General features: G+C 36.3%; 1 protein-coding gene across 1 annotated transcript; it reads right to left on the reverse strand.

The window, feature by feature from the left end:
• Window positions 1-3864: 3864 nt before the first annotated feature.
• On the reverse strand, window positions 3865-12696 carry LOC128232829 (serine-aspartate repeat-containing protein F-like). Its single transcript, XM_052946585.1, has 12 exons — window positions 11978-12696; window positions 11244-11336; window positions 9681-9731; window positions 8082-8555; window positions 7623-7688; window positions 7328-7393; window positions 6726-6779; window positions 6361-6438; window positions 6193-6240; window positions 5975-6013; window positions 4383-4442; window positions 3865-3948 (listed from the first exon to the last, which is right to left on the reverse strand). Exons 1-11 carry the CDS (start codon window positions 12651-12653, stop codon window positions 4399-4401), a joined length of 1689 nt encoding a protein of 562 aa, XP_052802545.1. The 5' UTR covers window positions 12654-12696; the 3' UTR covers window positions 3865-3948; window positions 4383-4398.
• Window positions 12697-26900: the final 14204 nt, after the last annotated feature.

A 26900-nucleotide genomic window follows, 5' to 3' on the forward strand; every position in this document is an offset into this window, starting at 1 on the left:
TTTGCGCATCCATCTAAGCACAATTGCTTGTGAATGTTTGTTCAAATTATGCTCCTGGGGTCATTACTGGCCATCCCCGGGGTTAACAGGTTTGACCTCTTTTTAGCTCGACTATTCGAAAAATAAGGAGGGCTATACTACTCGCCTCAGCGTCGGCGTTAGCGTCCGGTTCAAGTTTAATGGCAAGTTGGGATTTTCACTTATAAGTCCGATACCCTTCATTCAATTGACTTAATACTTCACACAGTTGTTATGGACTATCACACAATGAGGTTACATAACTCCATATTATCCTTAATACAAGTTATGGCCCGTGATTGACTTGGGTTAAAGTTTTAGGGCAGGTTAAAGTTTCAGGGCAAGTTGGGATTTTAATAAAAAAAACTTCTATACCCTTCTTTCAATGCACTTAATACTTCGCAGATTTATTGTTGACCATCTTACAACAAGGAACATAACTCCATGTTAACCCTTAATACAAATTATGGCCGTTTAATGATTTTTTTTTCTTTTAATATCTTTTGAAATACACATTTTTATATTCTTAACCACATTTTCATAGAGGGAAAACAAGTTTTTAGCTCTACTGGCCAAAGGCCATGGTAATGTGTACGTAGTATGTGCATCCGTGCGTCCGTGCGGTCGTGCGTTCGTGCGTCTGTAAACAATTGGTTGTGAACACGATACAGTCTTCAGTTTTGATTGTATCTCGATGAAACTTGTACAGTATCTAGATATCCATTAGAGCTTGGTTCCTTTCGAAAACCAGCCAGATCCGCCCATAAATGCCTAGATTATGGGCCATGAAAGTTTCTGCATGAGCGAATTCTATTTTTAGCCAAGTTTACATGTACATGTAAATTCAAGTCTAGAGTTAAGGGAGACAATTTGCAAGTCTAGGATTTTGAGAGACAATTTGCTTTTTGATTCTGCAATTGATTTTGTGAATTACTCTGCATTGTTCTTGTTGAAAGCCCAAAGGCCATTTTTTAGCATTAAGTTCTGTAGTTTGCGCATTCATCTTAACAAAATTGGTTGTGAATGTTTAAGTTATGCACCTGGTGTCATTACTGGCCACACCCAGGGTTCACAGGTTTGGTAAACATAAATCTGGAAAGGTTTGAAAATCTTTTTGTGTGTTCGTGCATCCATCTCAGCACATTTGATTGTGAATGTTTATTCAAATTGATCAATGTTGTCCTAGGATGCCCTTGACTTTGACCTTTTGACCAACTTTTTTTAACTTATAAAACTACGGAAATTTTTACTATGAGTACAGAACATGAACTATTATGTTTGTTGCCTTTTACCCATACATACATGCTCTGGATTGAAAAGCAGACACAAATTGACATCGATTTATCTTGCACTAACTTATCATATTCGTGTTAAAAATTGCAATAAACAAAAAAAAATTGTCCATAAACGCCACTTTTCTTGCATAACGGACGTGTGTTTCCGGTCATGTGACCAGTTCTGTAATATAGTATCTATGATTTGTTTCCGGTGCGGATGGAAAAATCCGACCCGAGGACAGGCGCGTAAACCGGTAACGGGGCTTGCCATTTCAATAAAGCGCATTCAAACATATAAATATGCAAGACTTTTAACTTAAATTTAAAATAAATAATCGTGAAAATACGATAAAGGAACTGTTTAATGTCAATAGTGATTAAAAATTACTGCGCTTTATGAGGTCAGTGCACAACGTCGCACGCGTTTTTTTGTGAAATGTACAAAAGAGCGTTTTCTACGTTAGTTTTTCCACAAATTCATAATTTAAGATATGCAAGAAAAAAATATCAATCATGTTTATCCGGTCCGGATCGAAAATCCGACCCTCGGGCACGCTGCGTTGCCGGTAACTCGGTAAGCCTCGTCATTGGCTTACGCGCGTGCCCTCGGGTCGGATTTTTCTATCCGGACCGGAAACACATGATAGATACTTAAAAAAAAAATGGTTGTCTTAACTCTTGATATCAGACCCTAATTTCTCAAATGTTGTTAAGCATAACAAACTTAAGTAGCTTATTTCATTAAGCCAATTGTCTTACTAATCTTAATTTTACTATAGAACATTTAGTTCATCATGAACATCATAGTGATGGTAATTTCCATTTAAAATCCAAAAACTCTTCAAGAATGTAAACATTTCACAAATTATACCAGATCTCAGCAGTGGTCTTAATCCTGTTATAACGGACTTCAGATGTTTCGAGAAATTGGAGTGTGGTTTGTCAACTTTGCAGAAATACTTTCACTGGTCTGCGGCCCATTTCTGACATTTCCATCGAACATCTCATAGATAAAATCGTGAGATGCCGTCATTTTCATGATGCATCTGAAGTGATTTTACACCAGTTTCCACTCAATTCATATTCCATTAAGCAATTTACCTAGAAAACACGTTTTTTTTTCTTGAAATTTGCGAAAAACAGATGCATGGAATAAAGTGTCATATTACTGTTCTAAGCGTGTTATAGAAGGTATTGCATTTATATGAAAATATCTGCACTCATTCTTGCATGTTAAAATATTGCAATCCAGTACTGCGCTGTTTTCATATTATCAATAACCTGTACACATTTTCACTGTAGACAAAAATCCTTAGTTTTATAGTTTACAGGTAGTCAAATTAATGCAGAAAATGCATTTTCATTCGTCATAAAATTGATATCCAAAACTATTAGAAAGAGAGCAAGGCGCTACGATCTGATATTGTGTACAGCTGTGTTTAATGTGAATGCCAATAACAATAAGCAAACAAGAAATTAAAACTTTTTTTTATATTTATGCCCATACTTTGAGGTTGAGGATGGTTGGCATACAGATATTCTTTTTCCCATCATGAAGTCTTGAGGTCTAAAACGTTAACTTTATTGGAATGTAAGCATGTGAAGTTGTGCAGGACCGGGGTTATGGCTATTAGCCAACAAGATAATTTATCCACTGGTCATCTTTTGGTTAGTTTGCACTAAGAAGCAATTTGATTAGCCAATAGTAACTATTGGATAATTATTTATTAATCAATTATTGTTTTGGCCAACTTTAACCAAACCAAAGACTTAAATTGTTTTATTCAATTGTCCTCAGTCCTTCATGAGTTAAGTAACCCGACATGATAAAAACTGCTCTGCAGTCAAACCAACGTCTTCCCTAGGCATCAGCCAGTGTTGTAGCAGAAACTACAATGAATATCATTGCACAATCATTTTACATGCATCTCCTCGACCAGCATAGAAATATGTAGGTTGACTGGATTAAATTTCTTTAAGACTAAATATCAAACAATTACCAGTTTGTGCAAAGCTTTTCTAAATAAATGTCAAATAAAGAGCCTTATTCAAAGGTTACTGGTCATACATTTGCTCTAAATACCCATGGACTGATAGCGTATTTCAATACCAAATTCATGCATTAAATTTTCTACCTAATTATTGAACATACATTTAAAACTTTTGTCACCTTCAAGATGGCTGGCTAATTCTCTGCCTTTGATATGTTATGCTTTTCTACTTGACACCGTAATCTCTAGAGTCGACTTCAAAGGTACTGCATGACTAATGACAAATTTATCCCACCCTAATGTATTTGAAGTATTTTGCTCTCTAAAATTCATCATGAACAAGCAAGTGTATGCCCATTGCTGCATACTTCTGCAACCTTAACTAGCACTTAGAAATTAAAAATATGTACACTTTTTAAAAACACAAGCTTATTTAAACAAATTTAAGGATTAAAATTGATGGCCACCCACCCAGATTGAGTAATACAGTAGACCAAGTATTCATTTTTACCGTATTATTAATTTTATTTTTTTTTGCTTCCTTTTTTCAAAAAACTAAGAAACAACACAACTATTTTATCATTATTATATTTTTAATAGATTATGATAACAATAAAACAATTAAACAGCATTCTGGTGGATCACAGTAGTTGCGAGGAGTCCTGAAAAAATAAGTTTGTATTTGTGGTAGTCAAAATAATGTCAGTGAAGTCGTGGTGGTCATGTTCTGCACATTCCTGCTGTGACAAAACAGTCCTAACGTATAGCTAACGCCTACACACAGATTATGCTACCGACAACGAAAAAAGCTGACTTTGAAAAAAAAAATGGCAAGTCGAGTGTCGACAGCTTTGATAAGAATCATTCGAAAACAGAAGCCGATGTATTCTATTCATCGGTTGATTACTGACCAGAATGGAATGGGGACACTGTCCTTACATGAACTCTTATCCTAATGCGTTAGGCCAATTTCATGATATCAAACTACTAAACAGAGTGAACTTTATCTGGTAGATTTAAACCTTTTTGCTGATAAGCAAAGTGAGTTATGGTAACTACTAGAAATCCTGTTTACAAACCGAGTGATGTAGCTTACCTTCACTTGTGAGGTTTCACACCCATGTATCTTCTCCTTGATCCGAGTTTGACAACTTATCTGAATAACAAACATAACCAATTGATAGTTACCAAGAATACTATGCAATTTAAAACAATCATTTAAATACGATATACATCCAAAATGTTATCGTGCGTACATGTTTCTGCAAGAAAACACAATTCATTATTAATCTAAAAAAGTTCAGTTCAGTTTTGTTGGTCCAAGTTTTGATAAAACGTTTTCAATGTTGTATAATGATGCATCTAAATTTATATTGCCTGGTGTAAAATTGAATTAATATAATATTGCTTTCCTGATTTGGGTAAGGAGTATATGCATTCCACAGCGTTAATATCTTCTTTTTAATGATAATAAATATCCCTAAGTGAAAGTTAAGTCCCCTACCCCCTGTTGAGAGTGACCCCTATATTTGGAAAAGTCAGACATGGATTACAACGTTTCATTCCTTAAGTAAGGCAGACTTATGATAAAAAGAGATAAAAAGCCAACCAGTGATTCTCAAGATTATTAAAGATCCTTCATTTTATGCTAGTGAGAAAATTAAAAGTATGCGGCGGTAGACTAGGATTAGGTGAACAATCCAGAATAAGCGAAATATGACAGTGGTAAGCGCCGATTCTTGTGCTTAATCCCAATATTTGGCTAGTCAAGTGTTGCTTGTTGTCCAGGACATTTCAGTCAAAGTATTACAATTTGTCTGAAGGTTGGTCGTCTGTTTTGACTTACAGAGCCATATCTTGAAAATAACCTACACAAACAGAGCAAACAATATATTTGTAAAGCTGTTTTTTTATCAATGTTTGATAAAATTCCTTTACAAGAAAACAATATCGATACAGTATCATATAACTAGTAATTTTTGTCAAATCACTGTGACATGGCACAATGGAAAAATGAAATCGCCTACTTATGGTTGTTACCCAATTTGCATTTGTTTGACATAAATACATATATGTATCAGATCTATATAGCAACATTTCTGTTTTTACTAATCTTGAAGGAGACAACATAGCTTACAAGTCAAAGCAAACGCGTTCTTAAGGTACACTGTTAATGGCTATTTCAGGATTCGGTCCAGTTTCTGTAATACTAAAGTTTAAGGGTTCGTCTATGACGATATGTTGGGTTTGTAATGTTCTCTGTGTTGGTGGCGGATCTTCTCGACCTGAGAGACCTGAAGTTGAGGGGATGTTTTTTTTTATTTCTTAGTATTTTAGGGTTTGGGGACATGTGATAAATTCTCATGGTTAGAAGCAACTGGATTGACCACTGATACCCCCCACCTCATGACAGACTTCATTGTTCAACAGATTTTGTACTATTCTAATAGTCAGTTAGCCATTCATTGATTAAATACAGCAAACATTTACGAAACTACTCGAGGACATTTAATAACAACCTTGAACTATTTGGAAGTTTACTTCAAACATAACTAGAACTATTTTGAGAAAAGTTAGGTATATACTATATACTAGTATATAAAATAAAATTATACCATTATTTTAGAAGCAAAAGAACTCTTGACGGTCCATGGATAACAGCAACATTTATTGATGAATTATTCTTACCTGTTTCAGAACTGTTGAAGTCAGCATTCTCAGAAGTGTCTGCATGAACATAAAAAATGAAAGTTTATGTCTTTAACACAAGCTTTTGATTGAATGCATTTGTTAGGAAGGAACATTAGATTTTCAGAACTGAGTATTTGTTCTAAAATAGATAGACCATCAGTTTTTACGGGGCAAAAAAAACCCACTATTTTCTGGGTGAATGAGATTACTCGTACCTCTTTTCTTGTCTTTCTCTTCATTCACATTATCGTCATCATTGTCGTCTAGAAAAAAATACATTCCAGCATTTAGGGCATTATTTTATCAGATATATACTTCTTTGAATTCCATAATAAATTTATATGTAACTATTATTTTATAAAAAAAAAAATGCACGCTTGTACCTGCTGTGTCTCTCTTGGTGGCGTCCTGGGAAGCGGCCAGGTCAGCGGACTGGGCCGCCGAGGTCTGCGGAAACATATCTGAAAACAACAACAAAACATGACATCAATCAGGCTTTCACCGCATACTCCATTTTGTTATTGTACAATGTAGAACATTTTATTTTAAATATGTTCAGTGAAAAAAGTGAACCAAGTTAATTTGATAATTGATAATTTTATCAATAATCTCTATGCACGAGATTTTATAAAACCTGACATTGACCCTAATATATTGAATACTATGAATATCACAAGTCTTCAGAGTAAAGTTCAAAGTATTTGAAGGAAGCAGCAATTGGAAACAAATGATTAACTGAATGACCTACCGCGAACAACCCTGTCCATACCGGCTGTCTCATCATCGTCACCATCACCTGCTTCTGGAAGGGATTTTTTATACAAGCGTAACATTCAATACCAAACGGCGCCCAACCATAATTTCTGTAGTAATACAATATGAAATACTTATTTATATCATGCATGTAATAGAGAATGTAAGTCGGTTGATCGATGGGATTGTATCACTTCGAGTTGCCTGCGTATAATCCATATCGCATGAGACCGAAGGTAGTGGACTGCTTTGTTTCTTGATGCTAGCAACGTAAAACCCCACCGATCAACCAGCTAGCGTAGTATTTCCTTTATTTCAGAAGTCCCAATTTCATTTTTTTAAATAGTTTTCTTTTCAAGTCAAAGGCATTTAAATTCGATGTAAAACGTTATATTTCTTGCGTGGATATATAGTATTGTGCGCGTAGATTTGTGCAAGCACACTATAGTGCATTGTTTATAGATAATACGGGCATTCGGTGCGGGTATCTATATTAAATAATTCTGTTCAAGTACTGCATTTAAGACGGAATTTAAAAGGTATTAACTAAATAAAAGTATATGCATCGCAACATTAAGATGCAGTTGTTTTTATTACCTATATTCCTTGTTTCTCTGGAAGAATTTATATCTTTCTCAACATCGCCGTCATCCCCGTCATCGGCTATAGATAATCGAGATGGAATAACTATACTACAAAGTCACTTTGAAGTAATGAAGATCATTGACCTGTTTTGCTTTATTTATTGATAAGTTTTGTTCCGTGAAATTACGTAGAGACACAAATAATACTTATATATTAATAACAAGTAAAAACTACATGTAGAAGTTTATAAATGTTTCTGAAATAGGTTCATGTTAAACTTAAGCTTATATTCTGAGTCCCAACTTACCCGGAAGTTCCCGGCGTCCACGGAAAAACTCCTCGAGATCGTCATCATCGTCATCGGCATCGGCATCTAAATCAATCATATCTGAATGTTAGTATAAAGTTATTACGAATGTTACCTGTGTCTTTCATTATCAACGTAGGATACTTTCAGATAAAAACTCATTAATATTTGTTCTTGCGAAATCCAACCAACTTTGCTGAAATTTGCAAATAAAGACATTCCTTTTTTTAATAAAAGGATATAACTACTCAGAAATGTCGATTCGACATGATACTATTATGTCGTGCGTTTGTTAGATCACAGACACAGTGCTAAAATATATAGATATTAGATGTTTAATTGTATATGCTTTTTTCGACCTGAGGTATTCATTACATTATGCTGTATTTGGTTACATAGTACATCTTATTTTTCAAACTGTAAACAATAATATAATTCTCGTTTCTGTTCTTACTTTACCTGAAAGACTCCGTTTCCTCCTTGATGGACTACCGGCCAATTCATTATCGCCATCGTCGCCATCGCTTTCTTGGAGACTTCTCTTTAGAAATGACATTATATCTTCGTCATCCCCGTTGTCGTCACCTTTACTGACGTCACGCCTAGCCTTTGGTGCAACCTCGGAATCCCCTTCAGCACTTGCAGACTCGTCATCATCTCCGTCATTTGCGCCCACAGCTGCAGATGCACGCTTCAACAAAGAAAGTATGTCTTCATCATCGCCGTCACTTGCATCACGCTTATCCATAGCAGGCCCATCATCCCCCTCGTCATCAGTAGCCCCAGTGGAACGTTTCCAAAGCCAATTAAGGTCATTTTCATCGTCGTCACTCGCATCGTCATCGTCTTTATATTTTTCATCTCCGACACTTCGCTTCTGGTTTGAGGCAAAGTTCTGTCCGTCATCGTCATCATCCGCGTCATCTATGCTCTCTAAAAATGATAGCATGCAGACGGTTATATTAAAATATAAACGCATATCAATGTATGAAGCAAGTATAAGAGATTGAAAACTAATACAAATATAAATTTGGATGTGTACGGTTACCGCGTCTCGAAACCTCTAGACAGTAGAGTATGTGTTGTACAAGTATAAGTGCGCTAAACACAATGATGTCAATGCTTTATAGTATGCGTTTTACTAATTTGAGTGCGTTTCAATTTATGCCTTACTGTATGCGTTTTACTACTTTGAGTGCTGAACCCACAATGATGTCAATGCTTTATAGTATGCGTTTTACTAGTTTGAGTGCTGAACACACAATGATGTCAATGCTTTAAAGTATGCGTTTTACTAGTTTGAGTGCTGAACCCACAATGATGTCAATGCTTTATAGTATGAGTTTTACTAGTTTAAGTGCTGAACCCACAATGATGTCAATGCTTTATAGTATGCGTTTTACTAGTTTGAGTGCGTTTCACACAATGATGTCAATGCTTTATAGTGTGCGTTTTACTAGTTTGAGTGCTGAACCCACAATGATGTCAATGCTTTATAGTATGAGTTTTACTAGTTTAAGTGCTGAACCCACAATGATGTCAATGCTTTAAAGTATGCGTTTTACTAGTCTGAGTGCGTTTCACACAATGATGTCAATGCTTTATAGTGTGCGTTTTACTAGTTTGAGTGCTGAACCCACAATGATGTCAATGCTTTATAGTGTGTGTTTTACTAGTTTGAGTGCTGAACCCACAATGATGTCAATGCTTTATAGTATGCGTTTTACTAGTTTGAGTGCTGAACCCACAATGATGTCAATGCTTTATAGTGTGCTTTTTACTAGTTTAAGTGCTGAACCCACAATGATGTCAATGCTTTATAGTGTGCTTTTTACTTGTTTAAGTGCTGAACCCACAATGATGTAATAGTTGTATGTGTAAATAAACAAATAACTCCCGCTGACGCTGTTTAAATGGTACAGAGCAATAGCGGCCACGTTTGTGGGATTGCCCATGGTTGTGGAGCCTGGCCTTATATCATATGTGACTGAGTATTACACATGTATAAACGAGAACAATTGAAATGTCATAGAGCCAGAGCGGTACGTGAAAACTTACCTAAGAGGCTACGTTCAAACCTTGCACCATCATCGTCGTCGTCATCGCCAGCTGAAATAGTAGATGGAAGAATGAAGGCCTGTGTTCAAAACAAATGGTTTGAAAACCATATAAGGGAGAGAGAATACGTTTACAAAATTGAAGAAGGAAAATAAGTGTAAAGCTCTAACAAAACCAGTTGGACGATTTCAAGAAGTATTTCTCACCATAAAATAAGAGATAAAGTCATATTTTAAGTGTCAATATTTTGTTGCAAATACTCCATGCAAAAGCTTTAGTCAGAAATTAAAAGCTCTTAATTTTGATTTTAGGATAGAGCCTTAGCTTTACTTTGAGGCTATATACTGAATAAACAAGCATTTTTATTAAATATATTTCCCCTGCCAGATAAGGCAAAGTAGATGGCATGAAAATCACATTAAATATTCCACCCGTAACATGCAGTACGGCTGCAGAGTTATTGGCTATGAACATTGGATATTAATTTGAATTTGTTTAATAGCAACAGTACTGTTTAAAAATAAAAGAAAATTGTATATATATGTATTGAAGCATTTGGAATTGACCTAATAACCTGGGTTTTGACCCATTTTCAAACATATAAAATATTTCATCAACATTCTGATTAAGTTTCATGACGATTGGACCAGAAATATTGCAACCATACAGCCTCTTGAGTATCGAACCTTTTTACGATTTGACCTAGTGAACGAGTTTTTTACCCCCATGTGACCTTGTTTCCAACTCTGCTCAGATTTCAACGAGGCATATGTTCTGCTAAGCAGGTTAAAGATAAGAAGTATTTTAAGATTGGAGCGGATATATTGCCTCTGTTTGTTTCAAGATTGCTTCAAGATTGCTAAAAATTGATCTGATGGCCTAGTTTCTAACCCAATGTGACCCACTTTTCGTCAACACTCTCAAGTCTGAGTTAAGACTCAAATTGCAAAACTGCAAATCTTCATTTCATTGTACTTTCCATTTAGTTTAGTTTTTAAGATGAGCGTTTTATAACTATCTTAAATGTTCTTTTTTACATGTAAAAACAACGGAATAAAAAAAAATAATGTAATTTACTGTTTATGAAGGGGTTTTCTGAGTTTACGTCTAAACTCGGACTTGAGACTGTTCGTAATCATGGGCCCTGACTACTAATCATTAAAAAAATTACATTTCATTCGTTTAATAACAGGCTTTATTGTTTATTTCCAGATGTCGGGCCGGCCCGGAGTGTCTACTGAAAGTCCCCGACTCTAAGACAAGTCTTTACTCATTTTAGCTCAGTCTGTTTTCCGATGTTTATAATTGTCATAGCGCTTGTTTCTTCGGCGGCGTCTTCGTAGACTAGTGCAAAATCGTTAACCATGGCCACTTATCGGAAACCTTTCAAGATTTTCGAATGAAACTTAGTACACACACGCAAAGGCAGCACCCACATGCACAGCAAGGCCCATTACTCTTAAAACAAGTTTTTGACTCAAGCCCCATATCCCATTTGCAACTGAAAAAAGTCATAAGATTGATGGGGTTTTAAAGATTAAGGGTATCGGTAAACGCATTTACCTTCCATATCTCTCCTTCCCCGCTGTACATTATCGTCATCGTCGGCATCAACATCATCATCATCATCAGCGCCCTGGCGAGATTTCAGCAGATCTGTTGGAAGCATGGACAATGTGACAATACATTTACAGAAACATGCGAAAGTTTGGTATCATATTATAATGTTAGAAGGTTACTTATGTTTTATATAGTTTATTCACTATAAGCTTACAGCCCAATACATATTCCAAACAATAATATAGAGAATAAAACATTTCCGGTATGCAAAATGATAAAACTTATCTTATATATTTTTCATATATCAGACAAATAGATATTTTCAAACGATGAACAATTGAATGATGCAATCCAATATAATTATCAACGGAATTCACTATTTCAACAATAAAATGACAAGTGAAAAAGTTAATTCGGTTGAATAATGATTTATTGAAGCATTGCCTTATTCGAGGAATTTTGAAATATCCATATCATATCAGAGTTATCTCTACATGTTACATTTGGAGAAAAGTGTTAAATTTTATAGTATGTATTTTGTCGTATTTTAAAACCTTTCAATATATAGCACGATAATTTGCGGATAGTATTTATGTATATCGTTGAAAGAAGATCAGTGAATTTCATAGTATTTGGGCGACGCCAATAATATCGGTGTATGTTTGATTTCCGTAATTCATGATATAAAGCACATTGTAAGAGAAAATGAAATTTAGTTAAGAAAAAATAGTTCTTACTTTTAAGAGAACGCTGAGATACCGCTTTGTTGGTGTTGTTTGGGGTCTTGCTTGGGGCTGCACTAGGTGCCACTGCGCTAGCTGGAACGTTCCTTCTCTCCCTCAGGATTCTTCTATTTAGGCTGGAAATAGGCAGTTCCTCCTCTTCGCTAAAATCTAGTGGATACACCGACCGTTTACGTCTAAATAACATATCTTCGAGGTCACCGTCGTCATCATTAAGGCTATCGTCATCATTATCGTTATCCGCTGTAGCTCTTTTTACAAGATCATCGGTTTCTTCATCGTTAAGGTTATCGTCATCATTATCGTTATCCGCTGTATCTCTTTTTTCAAGATCATCGGTATCGTCATCAGTGGCATCTTGTGCATTCCTTTTTTCGAGCTGGCCGTTATCATCATTGTCGTCATCACCAGTCGCACTTCTTTTGTTTGCATGGACATCACCCCCGTCATCATCGTTGTTAGGATCAAGTTCGGATTGAGAAAGAACATTTGAAATCGGAGCTTCTCTCTTTTCGTGGTCTCCCTCAAATGCATTTGTCACCGCATCCGAAACCTTTTGATCAATGTCATTCAACATTTCTTGAGAAATATCAGCGTTTACCGGAATCGCTCTACAACAAACAATGCATATCACCAACACAAGCACAGTTACCGATATACTTGAAGCCATCTTCGCAGATACCGTGAAATGTGTGTTATTAAATATTTGTTTCTCTTCTAGCAGTCGTTCTCAGCGTTGTTTACTTTCGCACGAGCCGAAGGAAATGACGCATTGCGTGACGTCACTGCGTGAATGCGAGACATCAAGTATGACATTCTGAAATGACGTCACAACACAAAACCAATTAATTTTCAATCAACAACCAATTAAAATACATCCAAATTAACATAATTCATTATAATATTATATAGATCATTACTTAACCAATACAAAGGCATATAATTTATACAGTAGCTAAGTAAATATATACTTAAATCTAGATAAACATATAGTTGTAAATTATATCGTTGTTGATGCACGTTAATTACGGCACAACAGAAAATCAATACACTGTATACATATTTTGTTTTTAAATTGTTTGCTTATTCAATTATTCGAGTGTTTTTTAGTATCGACTAGTATTTCATAAAGTACATACCTGTCTTGTCTCCTCTTTCTTGACCAACCATATTTTTGCTGCCGACCCATATACTTGAGCTGGTCTGTGACTTTGACATTTCACCTACTGATACCGAAAACAATAAAGTCATCTACTTTTCAAGATCAACGTTGCGATGAATTGTGCGGACAATGTTTTCATATTACCGGGACCGCGACCTTTACCTTTGACCTACTGACCCACAAAACAATAAGGCTAACCTACTGGTCACGTATACCTATCAAAGGGATAATATTTCAAACCATTCTCAAGTTATTGTGTAGACAAAATTTTTACAACATTGTTTAACAACTAACAGCCAGGGTCAACATTCCTCTGAACGATTAAGGCCCTACGCCAAAACTTTCTCGAGTTATTGTGTTGACATTTTTTCATAGAATTGTTCATCTTCTGACACCGAAAAATTGTGCGGACAAGACAATGTCTACCGATCCGACAGACCGGCGGAGCTTGCCAACCGAATAACCTAAATGCCAATCGTCTTGAACTACATGCAATAACTACAACTTAGTAAAGCAGTTTTAAAAAATAAACGTCAACATTTCACCATTTCGAACACATTTAACAATACCAAGCCGTTCTAAAAAATGTGCTAAAGAGCAACGATTGTGCATTTCTTATAAACTGTTTGGCGACATGATTGATGGGTGTCGGTTTTACATAGAAGACAAGGTTCAATCTTTTTGGACATTAAACACAGGCTTCTTGATGTTTAAAATAAAAATAAAGACAGATTCAATCAATTAAGCACAATAAGTTAATCTGGGTTGCAAGATCTGTGGCGTTTCTGTCAACTAATTCAATGACTACGTTTATCCTCTCGGCTGTCCTTTTGTTGCTGTCCAGTTTCAAATTTTCAAAATTCTTTCGGATTGTTAAAAGACCATAATAACCGCAGTAAAAGCAATGACTGGTCAGATGAGTTATGTCTTCAGATGCCTTGTATGGTCTGTTCTCATTAAGACCGGCCGGCGGTCCGCGATTCCTACCGAGTTTAAAAGTTCACATTGGGGATTAAATTTCATCCATGTCCAAAGAATTGACTTAAAGTATATTTACTTAAAAGCTATGACCATTTATCTTGCTGCATCCTGTGAAAGAGATAGTATCATTTGTTAAACATTTGTGAAAATCCGCGCCAATCTCCAATCTATTTGATTTATTGTTTATTTAATATAAGCTGTTGTATCCTTTTACTAACACCATACAATGGTGTCAAGACGAATATTCAGGGGTCATTCTTCCCAAATGTTGGATCTGGTAATAAATAATAGATACATTTAATAAACACTGCCGTGTGATTCTTCGCCAATGCTACAACTACAGTCGAAACTCGTTGGCTCGATATCTCATGGCTCGATATCCTCGTTGGCTCGAACCAAATTAAAAGGACCGATTTTTATTTACTCTTTGTTCATATAAATTTCGATCGGATGGCTCGATATCTTGAGGGTCGATATTTCTCCACGCTCGAAGTCGTTTTCGCGGTCCCAAACAAGAATTTCACACTTTGATTTGTTTGCTTGGGTCGATGTCATTTTCGCGGGTTCAGTTAAGAATCTCACACCTTGATTTGTTTGATTGGCTTCATTTAGCACAAGGTGCTAATCGATTAAAATTGCTTGACTGATATTATAATTATTATTTAAAGGGCTTAACAATTTGAATAAACATGCCATCACATTAATTCTGTCTCTAATTATTATCCATCCCTAAATTACTATGCATTTTGAAATAACTTTTAAGCTATGTTTGTGTTGCCCACTGTTTACAATTTAATAATCGAATAAGTCATATTACGAAATTTAGGGTGCCTTACTATGCCCAATAAATACTCTTCCTTCTCTTGCGGAGATAGCGTAGCCAATAACAAACGAGGACTTTATGTAACAAATGAAAAAATAACATTCTGTAAGCAATCCCGCTTGGCTCGATATTATCGAGGCTCGAAGTACTTTGGCCGGTCCCTAGAATATCGAGCCATCGAGTTTCGACTGTATATTCTTCATCTAACGGACAAAATTATATACCATCGAGTAAACTATGTTACTTCTTGCACTATTTAGCATTTGCTAAACCATGTCTTCTAAAATGGGTGCAAGGGACTTTTTAAATGACCTTATTAAATAACATTCTGTAGCATGTTTTCATGTTTTCAATAAAATCGGTGCGCCTTCGAATTGCTTCAGAATGTTCAATCTTGAATACAACACAAATTAGAAGGCATTAGCATTCCAGTACAAGACGGATAGATAGTTCAATCAAAGATGTATCCTGCAAAAATATGCTTATTCATTCGTTCCGAAGAATAAGTTCCAGCAAATCAGGTTCCTATGCTGACGATTGCCACAACTTCTTAGGTGAGAGGCGGACACCTAGACCACAAGACTACTCTCACCCTGGTGGAGACCAACCCCAAAACCTCTTGGGTGAGAGGCGGACACCTAGACCACTCCCACCATAGTGGAGACCAACCCCAAAACCTCTTGGGTGAGAGGCGGACACCTAGACCAGTAGACTACTCTCACCCTGGTGGAGACCAACCCCAAAACCTCTTGGGTGAGAGGCGGATACCTAGACCACTTGACTATTCTCATCCTAGTGGGATTGAACCAACGACCGCTTGGGTGAGAGGCGGACACATACACAACTAGACTATTCTCAATCCTTGACTGTTTTAGTCCTTTAAGGAGACGTGATTATTTGCTTGTTCAAACAGTTTTGGTTCTGAAGCAGCCACATAACAGACAACGCTGGAGATAGCCATAATCATCTATTAACAAAGAAGGCGTCGGTTCTTTAACGCCGGAATCAAAATTGAGAACGAAGTGATGATGAACGCTATATAACCCTTTCATGTTGTTAATCAGTTACAGACAGCTAGCTTTGATGTTTCAAAAATAATCTGTATTCGATTACATCGAAATAAAAATTAATTCAAAAGTGTGTTTTTATAATACGCACATTTTTAATTCGTTATTATTCGAACTGCGTATGAGTATAATATATAAGCGGGTATTTAACTTGTTGTACGTAAATGATGACATGTTTCCCACTGCACATAATATTCTAAATGAACCATAACTCAATTTACTTTCGCAAAAACAGAATGCTAGAAGTTGAATAGGAAGAAGATGAACACTTGACTTATCACACAAATAGCATCCCATTATCTTGAAAGCTAAATTTACCGTAAACCAATTTATCAAATCATGAGTGGGAGTCGGAGCATCAGGAAAGGTGCCCAGTTCATGCTTCTGAATTAACCTCTTAAATTGACCTCGGCAAAATGGATGCATCTTTTTTATATAATTGATTTTGTTTTCATGGTTTGCAAATTTGTTCGTACATATCCAATAATTGGCCGGGTCTGCAACACTTTCAGACTGCCACATGTGAACAACTTTCAATATTTAATTTTAATCATGGATGTGCTCTCACTGACAAAATGCACCGTTGAGTCTGTAAACATCCGTCTTAACTCTCAATGTGCCCAATCCATGTATTGCTATGTTATGGTATATACAAGGTGAGGAATCACGTGACTTCAACGGGGTTCTCACATGTGTCACCACGGTTCAAACCCGATGTAAACAAGCATGAAAGTGACAGTTATTTCTAAATAACCTTTTTGAGAGAAAAGATGGGAAAATATTTCTTAGCCTATAAAAGACTGTACTATTTTCTGCTTCTACAAGTGTGAAATATTTTGGATTTACTTGTATTTTAACGATGGAATCCTTGGCAAAAATTTCGAATCGACAGGATTTTGTAGAACGATGCAACGCTGTGTGCGCCGTGAGTCTTTGTTTTGTATACATTTCTTAGCAATTAGTAATATTTAAGAACTCAAACATGTGTTAAAATGTTGATTTTACTCATTTCATTCATTAAACGAATTGTTTGTAAAATTTATTTTAGTTCTTTTATGAATATCGATATTTCAAGAGAGGCTGTTGTTAACGTGAATTTTATATTTGCTGTTTTTAACGTGCTCATAACATGCTTAATTGATTTAATACGTAGTTTGAACTACTCATTCAACTGTGACGATAATGCATTCAACACTGAACTTTTATACCAAATAATATTTCTTTTATAAAATGAATATTTATCCATCCATTTGTTCGACTTAAAATGTCCAAATTATCCATTGTCCTTCTGTAAGAGACGGAGTCAACCCTTATATGTTTCACCAAATGTTGACAAAAGATGGATAAATTTAATTGATGCAGTGATGAGTACATTCAAATGGAAGACAAGATATACTCCAGCCAACCCCATTCCATGTACATCCCCTGGTAAAAGAAAGTCAACAGCGAAGAAATGATTGAACTACGTTTTAATGTACAATAAATCATTAAACTATTGAATAAAAGAAATAGTGAGTACATGTTTTGCTGGTTGGATCCATTGTATTTGTATATGACGTCATCATAAACTACTTATTTCTTTTTTCATGATATAAGAAAAAACCTTTGAGTGAAATTATTCCAAACGTCGCACTCATAATGTAAAAATTCAACCCTTTTAAGTTATGGATGTAATGTATGCAATAACAATTTCTTTGATATATGTTTGCGTATTACATAAGTAAAGTCATGTTGTTATTTATATAATTATAATCATATACCATTGTTGTTGGACATTACTAATTATAGGAATTGTAAATGTGATTATTATTTGTAAAAAAAATCACAATGTGATGATATTAAAGCAACTGTGCACCAGATGATCAAATTGCAAGAAAAAAAGAAAAATTTCGAAAAACTGACATAGACTTGGTATAAATGTGTACAATGCATTGAAACTAAGTGAAGTAACACATAGTTTACAATTTATTTAAGTTTAGGCCACTCCTTTTTTAATTTTTGGTTTACAAGAATTTTTGGAAAAAATGTCCACCGGGTGGTCGAAAAAAAAAAGAAAAAAAAGAGGAAAAAAGTCACAAAACATACTCATAAAGGGTGAAAATCAGAGAACAACATAAAAACATTGAAAATTTATATCATTTACTTGACATTTTAAATTTTTAAACTGCTATTAATGCATGTTTTAATACACTCAAAGTTTCAAAGTTCTAATTGAACACACAGTTTAAATCGTACATACTGTGCATATAAAACATCAATGAAATTGACTATAAAACATGTTTACATGTATAAACTACACTTTTTATCAAAGATACATTGAATATTACTCGGCTGGACATTTGTTTAGCTTTAAGGGTATGCTAAAGCAAAAGTGAATGCAGAACACTTAAAAACTGACCAATATTAAATTGGAAAAAAGGGAAGGCAAATTTTACGCTTTAAAATACACAAGAATTGCACTGTATTAAGACAACACATTACATTTTCTATGCATTGTGTCAGCTATTTCAATATTGGAAAATGTCAATAAAGTGAAATAATTTCCAATTTTGTAAATAAGGAAGTAATATTGTATGAAGCCATTGTGCTTTAATATTGTGCAAACAATTCCTGAAAAACTAAAAACCAAACTAGACCTAGATTTGAATTTTAATAACCTTTACCATGCGGGGTCCTAGTTGTGTGTAACCCAATCCATGCTAAGTCCGGATATTTTTGGACCGGGATATTTACCATGCGATGTTCAGCAAATCCATTTCAAATTCAAATCTTGCAGCAAATTACCACACCAGTACATAAAAATCACGTAGCAAAATAATAAATCTAGCATGTGACTTAACTTTATGTACCAATGATAGTAACAGTGAAATCCATAATTATGTATCGGATATTTTCATCTTCTCCCAACTCCGCCAATTTGTGTAACATGCGTTCACAGGGCATCTGTACTTCATGAGTGTTTATTTTTCATTTTAAAGAGTATTCCTTGGTTACAACAACAAATCTCATTTATAGTGAAATATCAAGTTCATTACAAATTAAAATGGACTTATTCAAAATAGTTTTCCGTGTTGTTTTATCTTAATGATTTGCACACAACTCCTGGCATTAGTAAATGTCATTGACACATGTGTTCAACTCTTTCATTGTTTTTACTCTACTATTAACCCAAACATGAACAAGAGATGTTTGTCAAACATTATGCCCCCCCCCCCCCTGAGCGCCATGTTGTCAGGATTATATGGACAATTGAATGAAATATGCATGGACCGAAATGACAGCTGATTTGTCGCTAACATTTTATGCCGTTGAGGCAGTTTTAAGATTATGACCATTCAAAGTTTGAGGATAGAGTGTGTTATGACCATGACCTTTGACTCTATGACCTCAAAATCCATAGTAGTCATCAGCTGGTCACCAAAAATCTAAATGTTAAGTTTGAGGGCCATGGGTGCAGGCATTGACAAGTTATCACACAGACAAGCAGTTTTCGTTCAAGGTCACTGTAACCTTAACCTTTGATCCAATGACCCCTTAAATCATAAGGGGTCATCTACAGGTCAAACACAACTCCAAGTTAAGTTTGAGGGCCATGGGTGCAGGCATTGTCCAATTATCACTTGAAACATTTTCGCATTCAAGGTCACTGTGAACCTGACCTTTGACCCAATGACTCCTAAAATCAATAAGGGTCATCTCCTGGTCAGACCCAACTTACATGTCAAGTTTGATGATCATAGATTCGGGCATTGTTGAGATATCACTGGGAAAAAAATTGTTAACTTTTTTGCGTTAAAGGTTACTGTGACATTGACCTTGGCCTGATGACCCCCAAAGTCAATAGGGGTCATCTACTGGTCAGGCCCAACCTTCATGTCAAGTTTGATGACCATAGGTCCAGGAATTGTCGAGTTTGCTTTCAAGGTCACTGTGACCTTGACCTCTGAACCCTTAAATCAATAGGGGTCATCTACTGGTCAGGCCCAACCTCCAAGTCAAGTTTGAGGGCCATGGGCGCAGGCATTGTTGAGTTATCACTCGGGCAACCTTTTATCGTTCAAAGTCACTGTTACCTTGACCTTTGGCCCAATGACCCCTAAAATCAATAGGAGCCATCTACTGGTCAGGCCCAACCTCCAAGTCAAGTTTGATGGCCGTGGGTGCAGGCATTGTCGAGTTATCACTCAGACAACCTTTAACCATTCAACGTCAATGTGACCTTGACCTTTGGCCCGATGACCCCCCCAAAAAATAGGGGTCATCTACTGGTCAGGCCCAACCTCCAAGTCAAGTTTGAGGGCCATAGCTGCAGGCATTGTCGAGTAATGACACGGACAACCTTTTACCATTCAAGGTCACTGTGACCTTGACCTTTGGCCCGATGACCCCCAAAAACAATAGGGGTCATCTACTGGTCAGGCCCAACCTCCAAGTCAAGTTTGAGGGCCATGGGTGCAGGCATTGTCGAGTTATCACATGGACAACCTTTTACCATTCAAGGTCACTGTAACCTTGACCTTTGGCCCGATGACCCCCAAAAACAATAAGGTCATCTACTGGTCAGGCCCAACCTCCAAGTCAATTATGAGGGCCATGGGTGCAGGCATTGTTGAGTTATCACTCGGACATCCTTTTACCATTCAAGGTCACTGTGACCTTGAACTTTGGCCCGATGACCCCCAAAAACAATAGGATCATCTTATGGTCAGGCCCAACCTCCAAGTCAAGTTTGAGGGCCATAGGTGCAGGCATTGTCGAGAAATGACACCGACAACCTTTTACCATTCAAGGTCACTGTGACCTTGACCTTTGGCCCGATGACCCCCAAAAACAATAGGGGTCATCTACTGGTCAGGCCCAACCTCCAAGTCAAGTTTGAGGGCCATGGGTGCAGGCATTGTCGAGTTATCACATGGACAACCTTTTACCATTCAAGGTCACTGTAACCTTGACCTTTGGCCCGATGACCCCCAAAAACAATAAGGTCATCTACTGGTCAGGCCCAACCTCCAAGTCAATTATGAAGGCCATGGGTGCAGGCATTGTTGAGTTATCACTCGGACATCCTTTTACCATTCAAGGTCACTGTGACCTTGAACTTTGGCCCGATGACCCCCCAAAACAATAGGGGTCATCTTATGGTCAGGCCCAACTTCCATATCAAGTTTGATGACCATAGGTCTAGGCATTGTTGAGTTATCACTCGGACAAGCTTTAAAATTATTTTACCATTAAAGGTCACTGTGACCTTGACCTTTGACCCGATGAGCCCTAAAATCAATAGGGGTCATCTACTGGTCAGGCCCAACCTTCATGTCAAGTTTGATGACCATACGTCCAGGAATTGTTGAGTTATCACTCGGACAAGCTTTGGTCTACCGACGGACCGACCGACATGCCTGTGCAAAGCAATATACCCCTCTTCTTCGAAGGGGGGCATAATAAACATGTAATCTAGAATAAACACAAGCTTTACATTGACTCAATGACAAGTATTTCCAAACCAGTTTGTGATTTAAAATCCATAAACACAACCGACCGAACATGTGAAACTAGGTCACCGGTGTCAACTTAGAAATTTTACTTTCGATTTCACCACTCACACTAAGTGCACTGTTATTTGATATTTAACCATAAAATGTTATAAAATATTTTTTCTCACACATAATTTACAGATATTTGTGTCTACTTATTCGATGGCAGCCGCTGCCACATATTTTTTTATCTATAAACAACAATATTTTCATGACCTTAATTTGCGGGGAAAAACAACAATTACGTGACAGTTATTGTTTGTGTCGGCTGTTAAATTTGCCAATGTATTTTGCTATTGTTATTTTAAAAACTCCTGCATATTGAGCTTAATTATTTCATAAAAGGAATGACTGCTATCGTCAATTCCGCCATTGCCAACGGCGCTGCCATAACAGTTGACTGGCTCACATGCTATCACTATAATTCGGCGAATACGGCTACGGAACAACAAACCAGTCGAGATCTACTGCATTCGTACTCTTATCTGTTCGTTTTTCTTTCGTTTCGCACCAAAATCAATACGGTCGGGAAAATTATTTTGAAAAAAAAAGTGAAATTCATTTTTTATTTTTTTGTACTTTTCGGAAAATTAGACCCGCCGGTTTTGTAAACCAATTTATATAAAAGTAGTGGCCTTAGCAGTTATCTCGTATTTTTCCATTAAAAAAAGATTGCTGGGTATGTCTACCTAATAGATTTCATTCCTTATGCGTGATTGGCTAGTCGATGTTATCACGTGATATTACCAAGTTAGGTTTATAGCTTAAATATACTACCTGATTGAAGTAAGCCTGTGTAAGCACAGTGGATACAATACCAGCTTGTAATTTTGGCGACACAGGTTCGAACCCGGTCTCCGACACATTTTTTTTTACATTTTGGTTCTTTTTTTACAATAATGATATCAAAGCGTGACACATTCTATTAAATAATTGTCCTGAGATTCGTCATGATCGATAAATAGAAGGGCATTTCATTATATATATATTATGAAGTCCATTGGTGTATGTTCATGGGCTTAAGGCCTTTATTCATTTGAATAAACTAAGAAACTTTATTATCACAACTCGACGCTTGTGATTCCACTTAAGGTCTCTGGTTGGTGATATTTTCTTCTATGGCGTTAAAGCTATCAATTTCTCTCTATCCCCCCCCCCCACCCCAGATATAGCTACAAAACTTTTTGATGAAACAACAATTTTCCCACAAATTTAAAATTTTAGATATGCAAGAAAAAATATCAATCATATGTTTCCAGTAAGGATAGAAAAATCCGACGCTCGGGCACGCTGCGTGGCCGGTAACTCGGCAAGCCTCGTTACCGGCTTACGCGCGAGCTCTCGGGTCGGATTTTTCTATTCGTACCGGAAACACATGATAGATACTTATACTCTTCTATTGTCATCACATACCTGCCTCCCTTGTTGAAGACCGTCGTCTGCAGCACAATGGAAACATTGTCATATGGAATTATTTAAAAAGTGAAAACTTTTTAACCTTGTTTCCGCATAACACGCTATGCTCGGGTTGGGGATGAACCTTTTTACACGAAAGGCCATGCCAGATACAAATTATCATCTTACGAGGGAAGGTCATTTTCATGGTAGTCAATTTCGTTGTCAGTGCTTCTTATTATTTCCTGATTTCTTATGGATAAAGATATTTTGACCATTTTCGAAGCATGGAATTTAACTGGAGCGTGGGCAGTTTTATAATAAACCTTTAGGAATGGCGATTTTGTTATTTAATTGTTATTGCTATTTGTCGTTTATTGGGTGCTGAATTTCTTTAACTTTGGAACGTACATTAGACGTGTTTGGCTGAAGTGAATTTTGCCTTCCATTTTATTGTATCTATTACTTCATCCATTTAATTTTTCCATCTTTGTAAACATTTGGTGAAACTGCACAGGGATACTGAATATTTGGAAGTTTCAAATCGATCAAATTGGTGTAAGTTAATACCATAAATAAGAGCTTTAGGTTGTATAAATTCTCGTCACAAATGAGAGGGCAATACAAACCATAAAATAGAATAAACTGAGCATGTTATGATAAGTTTGTTAAGGATAACGCCTTACCATAGTCAGCTTTATTGAGATGAGAAGAAGTTTACGTTAACGACAGCACATATCACTATCACGTTTACAACAGCACTTCATGAAAATTCAATATTTATTGAAAAAACTAAAATAACATTTAACGAACAATTCGTTTTATGAGAGTAATGAGCAAAACTAACTTTTTAACGCATGTCTGATATCTTGACTATTACAGATGACTAAGAAATATGTACAAAACAAAGAATCACGACGCACACAGCGTAGCATCGTTCTACAAAATCCCGTCGATTCGAAATTTTTGCCAAGGATTCCTTCGTTAAAATACAAGAAAATCCAAAATATTTCACACTTGTAGAAGCAGAAAATAGCATAGTCTTTTATAGGCTTAGAAATATTTTCCCATCTTTTCTCTCAAAAAAGTTATTTCGAAATAACTGTCACTTTCTTGCTTGTTTACATCGGTATTGAACCGTGGTGACACATGTGAGAACCCCATTGAAGTCACGTGATTCCTCACCCTGATATAAGAGCTTCTGTATGTGTAAGTATGTGTGGCCAATACGTGACGGAAAGTCACTCTCTAGTAGCTGCCATTCTGTCAACTATACTAACTAACCTTTATGTAGATACAACGAACTGTCTAATAAATATATCATTAATATGACCAACTTGTATTTTAGTTGACATTTCGGAATATTCTTACCTTAAAAAAGAACAGGGTTGAATAAGTTTATTCTAGTAGTAAAATGTGCTGTTCACCAGAGTTTGGGTGAGGACCCTGGGGCGACAATATCTCCCGTTTAAAATTCCCTTTCATGAACAGTAGAGTCTTTCATGTTTGCCTTGTTGGCACCAAGATTGGGCTCCTCCGAGAAGACCATTTGTTAAATGCAGTGGGTTATGTAGTGAACCATTTCCATGGCAATACCTAAGCGCTGCACACTAAAAAGGATGGTCACTACATCGCAGACAAAACTACTAGTACATGTACAGCCTACATTTCTATCCAGTTCTGTAACATGCTGAACGAGAAATCTTCGACAATTATAGTCTCGCAGTATGATTCTCGCAGTATGTCTTTTTCACACATATTTAAGTCAAACTTGTAAACATAACAACGTTATCATGATTAATAGTAGTTTGATAAGTGACCACCGATATCATTTTATTAAAATTTCACCTTGTGTTTTTGCAAGAGATAGATGAACATCAGCTGAAGTGATTACACCTAGCGAGCCATCAATGCCGTCATTCTGTTAGTATACCAATGGCAATGTATTTCTTTTATTCAATTTGTAATTGAAGCCAGATTTAGATCCATGTCATGTTTTAAGCTATACGATGGTAGAGCTTTAGTTATTTTTGCAACTGTAACTTCATTACAAGATAGCCGTTACATTATATATATTACTGTTTCAAATCACTGGACAGTTACTCAGCTCAAGCGCCCCTGTTCTGGAGCACACCGGGCAGGTTCACACATTCCTCTACATGTGTCAGCGAGTCACCGGGCCAGGGTAAGCTGATTTCCACACAACAAAGTACACCATAACAATAGGCAGATGAAGAGATGGCGATTCCTGTGGAGATTATGGTTAAAGTTTACAATGTTAGAGTCTTGCCCACACACACTAGTAGCGGGGGTCATTTCTTGATATATCACTAAGATCTGAATGAAATAAAGGCCCCCTCACTGAAATAGTTCACAAACAGAGGCTTGAAAATCATTCCGACTAAAATATTTCATCGTCTGGTAATTATTCCAGCGGAACACTTCTATCAGCCTTGTTGGGTTGTGTTGTGCCTTTAGACGTTACACAAACCATCGTTAATCCTAGACTATAGATGGTGCATATGGAGCAATAGCAGCACGTCAGTTAGGCCTACTTCATCGTCGTGTACCCCCGATACACATCTACGCGATGCTATTTATGAAGTATAATGGAATTAAGTACCGTGGATGCCGACGATGGGTCTTTTTGGGCCTCTATTAAAAAGTTGAGATATCACGTTCCAATCAAAAATAAAACTATGTAATGATTAGTTTTAAGTTAATAATAATGTTCACTGTATTTTATACAATGTAACATATTTCATCTTCTTAAACAAAAGTATCATACGTAAATATATATATGTAATGCAAATAAAGTTTCGTTCTTTCTACGATATTTTACGATTTCGCGATTACCATATGATGAAATGAGTATGTTGGGCCTTTAACGACCGCCAAATGTGCGTGAACTTTTGCTCATTTCATTCTCGAAAGTATACTCTCTCCATACAATGGGTATTACAAGATCAAAGTGGAAGCACAAATATAGTTAATGTGGTAATCGCAGTATCTGCTTATTAGGGCCATCTAATGACAGTGCAGTGATTATGGAATGACAAAAACCGATTACCTCTGAAATACCAGATAATGTCGACGCATTACAATGGAAAGGAGTAAGTAAAAGGAACTATAGGGACAAGAAAACTTGTAGCACGTGACATGCTAGAGTGATGTGACGTATTGGTGAACCACTGAGGTCAAGGCCAAGCTTAGCAATCAGTCACCGTATTCAGGTCACGTGTAATGTCACAAAAGCCCACAAGTCAACAGTCGAAATGAAAAACACTAAAATCAACTCAGCTGCATGTCACTGATGCAGTTTGTAATAATAGTATGTTACATATATCTTCATGTACGAGGGGGAGCCTCTTCTCAAGATAAATTTCAAAACAGATCAATGACACAGTGCATATCACAGGAAAACAATACCAGAGGCTTAGAGACTTTGTTATTGTAAAATTATACAAAGTTGGTATAATAAAGTACCATCATCATCGTCATCTGATTACTATACATGTTTAAGGACCCGCAAATACAAATATGACAAACAGCTCAAATAAACAAGACTATACACAAAAAGGACTCCAGTATGAAAAAAAACTGTGGTCAGCAAAACAACATAACCCACTCCCTTATAGGACGCTTAATCCAACCACAAAATTTTCTGATCCCAACATTCATTTAAAGAGTTCAAAAACAACAACTTATAAGTCTATCTTTAGCTTTTGAAAACCGTTTACACTGACCATACGTCTCTTTGTATTCCATATTCAAGAGTGTTTTTTGTTTCCAGTCTATCCAATACATAGAAGAGATGTATAGAAGTTCAATTTGAAGATGGGGAAAAATATTGTCAACATCTTTCTATGTTTTACAGTGATAGAGATGACACTTTATGCAGTAATACTAGTAGATAATTTACTGTTACTCACTGGACCGATACTATATTGTACGA

Source organism: Mya arenaria, chromosome 4, assembly GCF_026914265.1.
Source record: "Mya arenaria isolate MELC-2E11 chromosome 4, ASM2691426v1".
NCBI lineage: Eukaryota > Metazoa > Mollusca > Bivalvia > Myida > Myidae > Mya > Mya arenaria.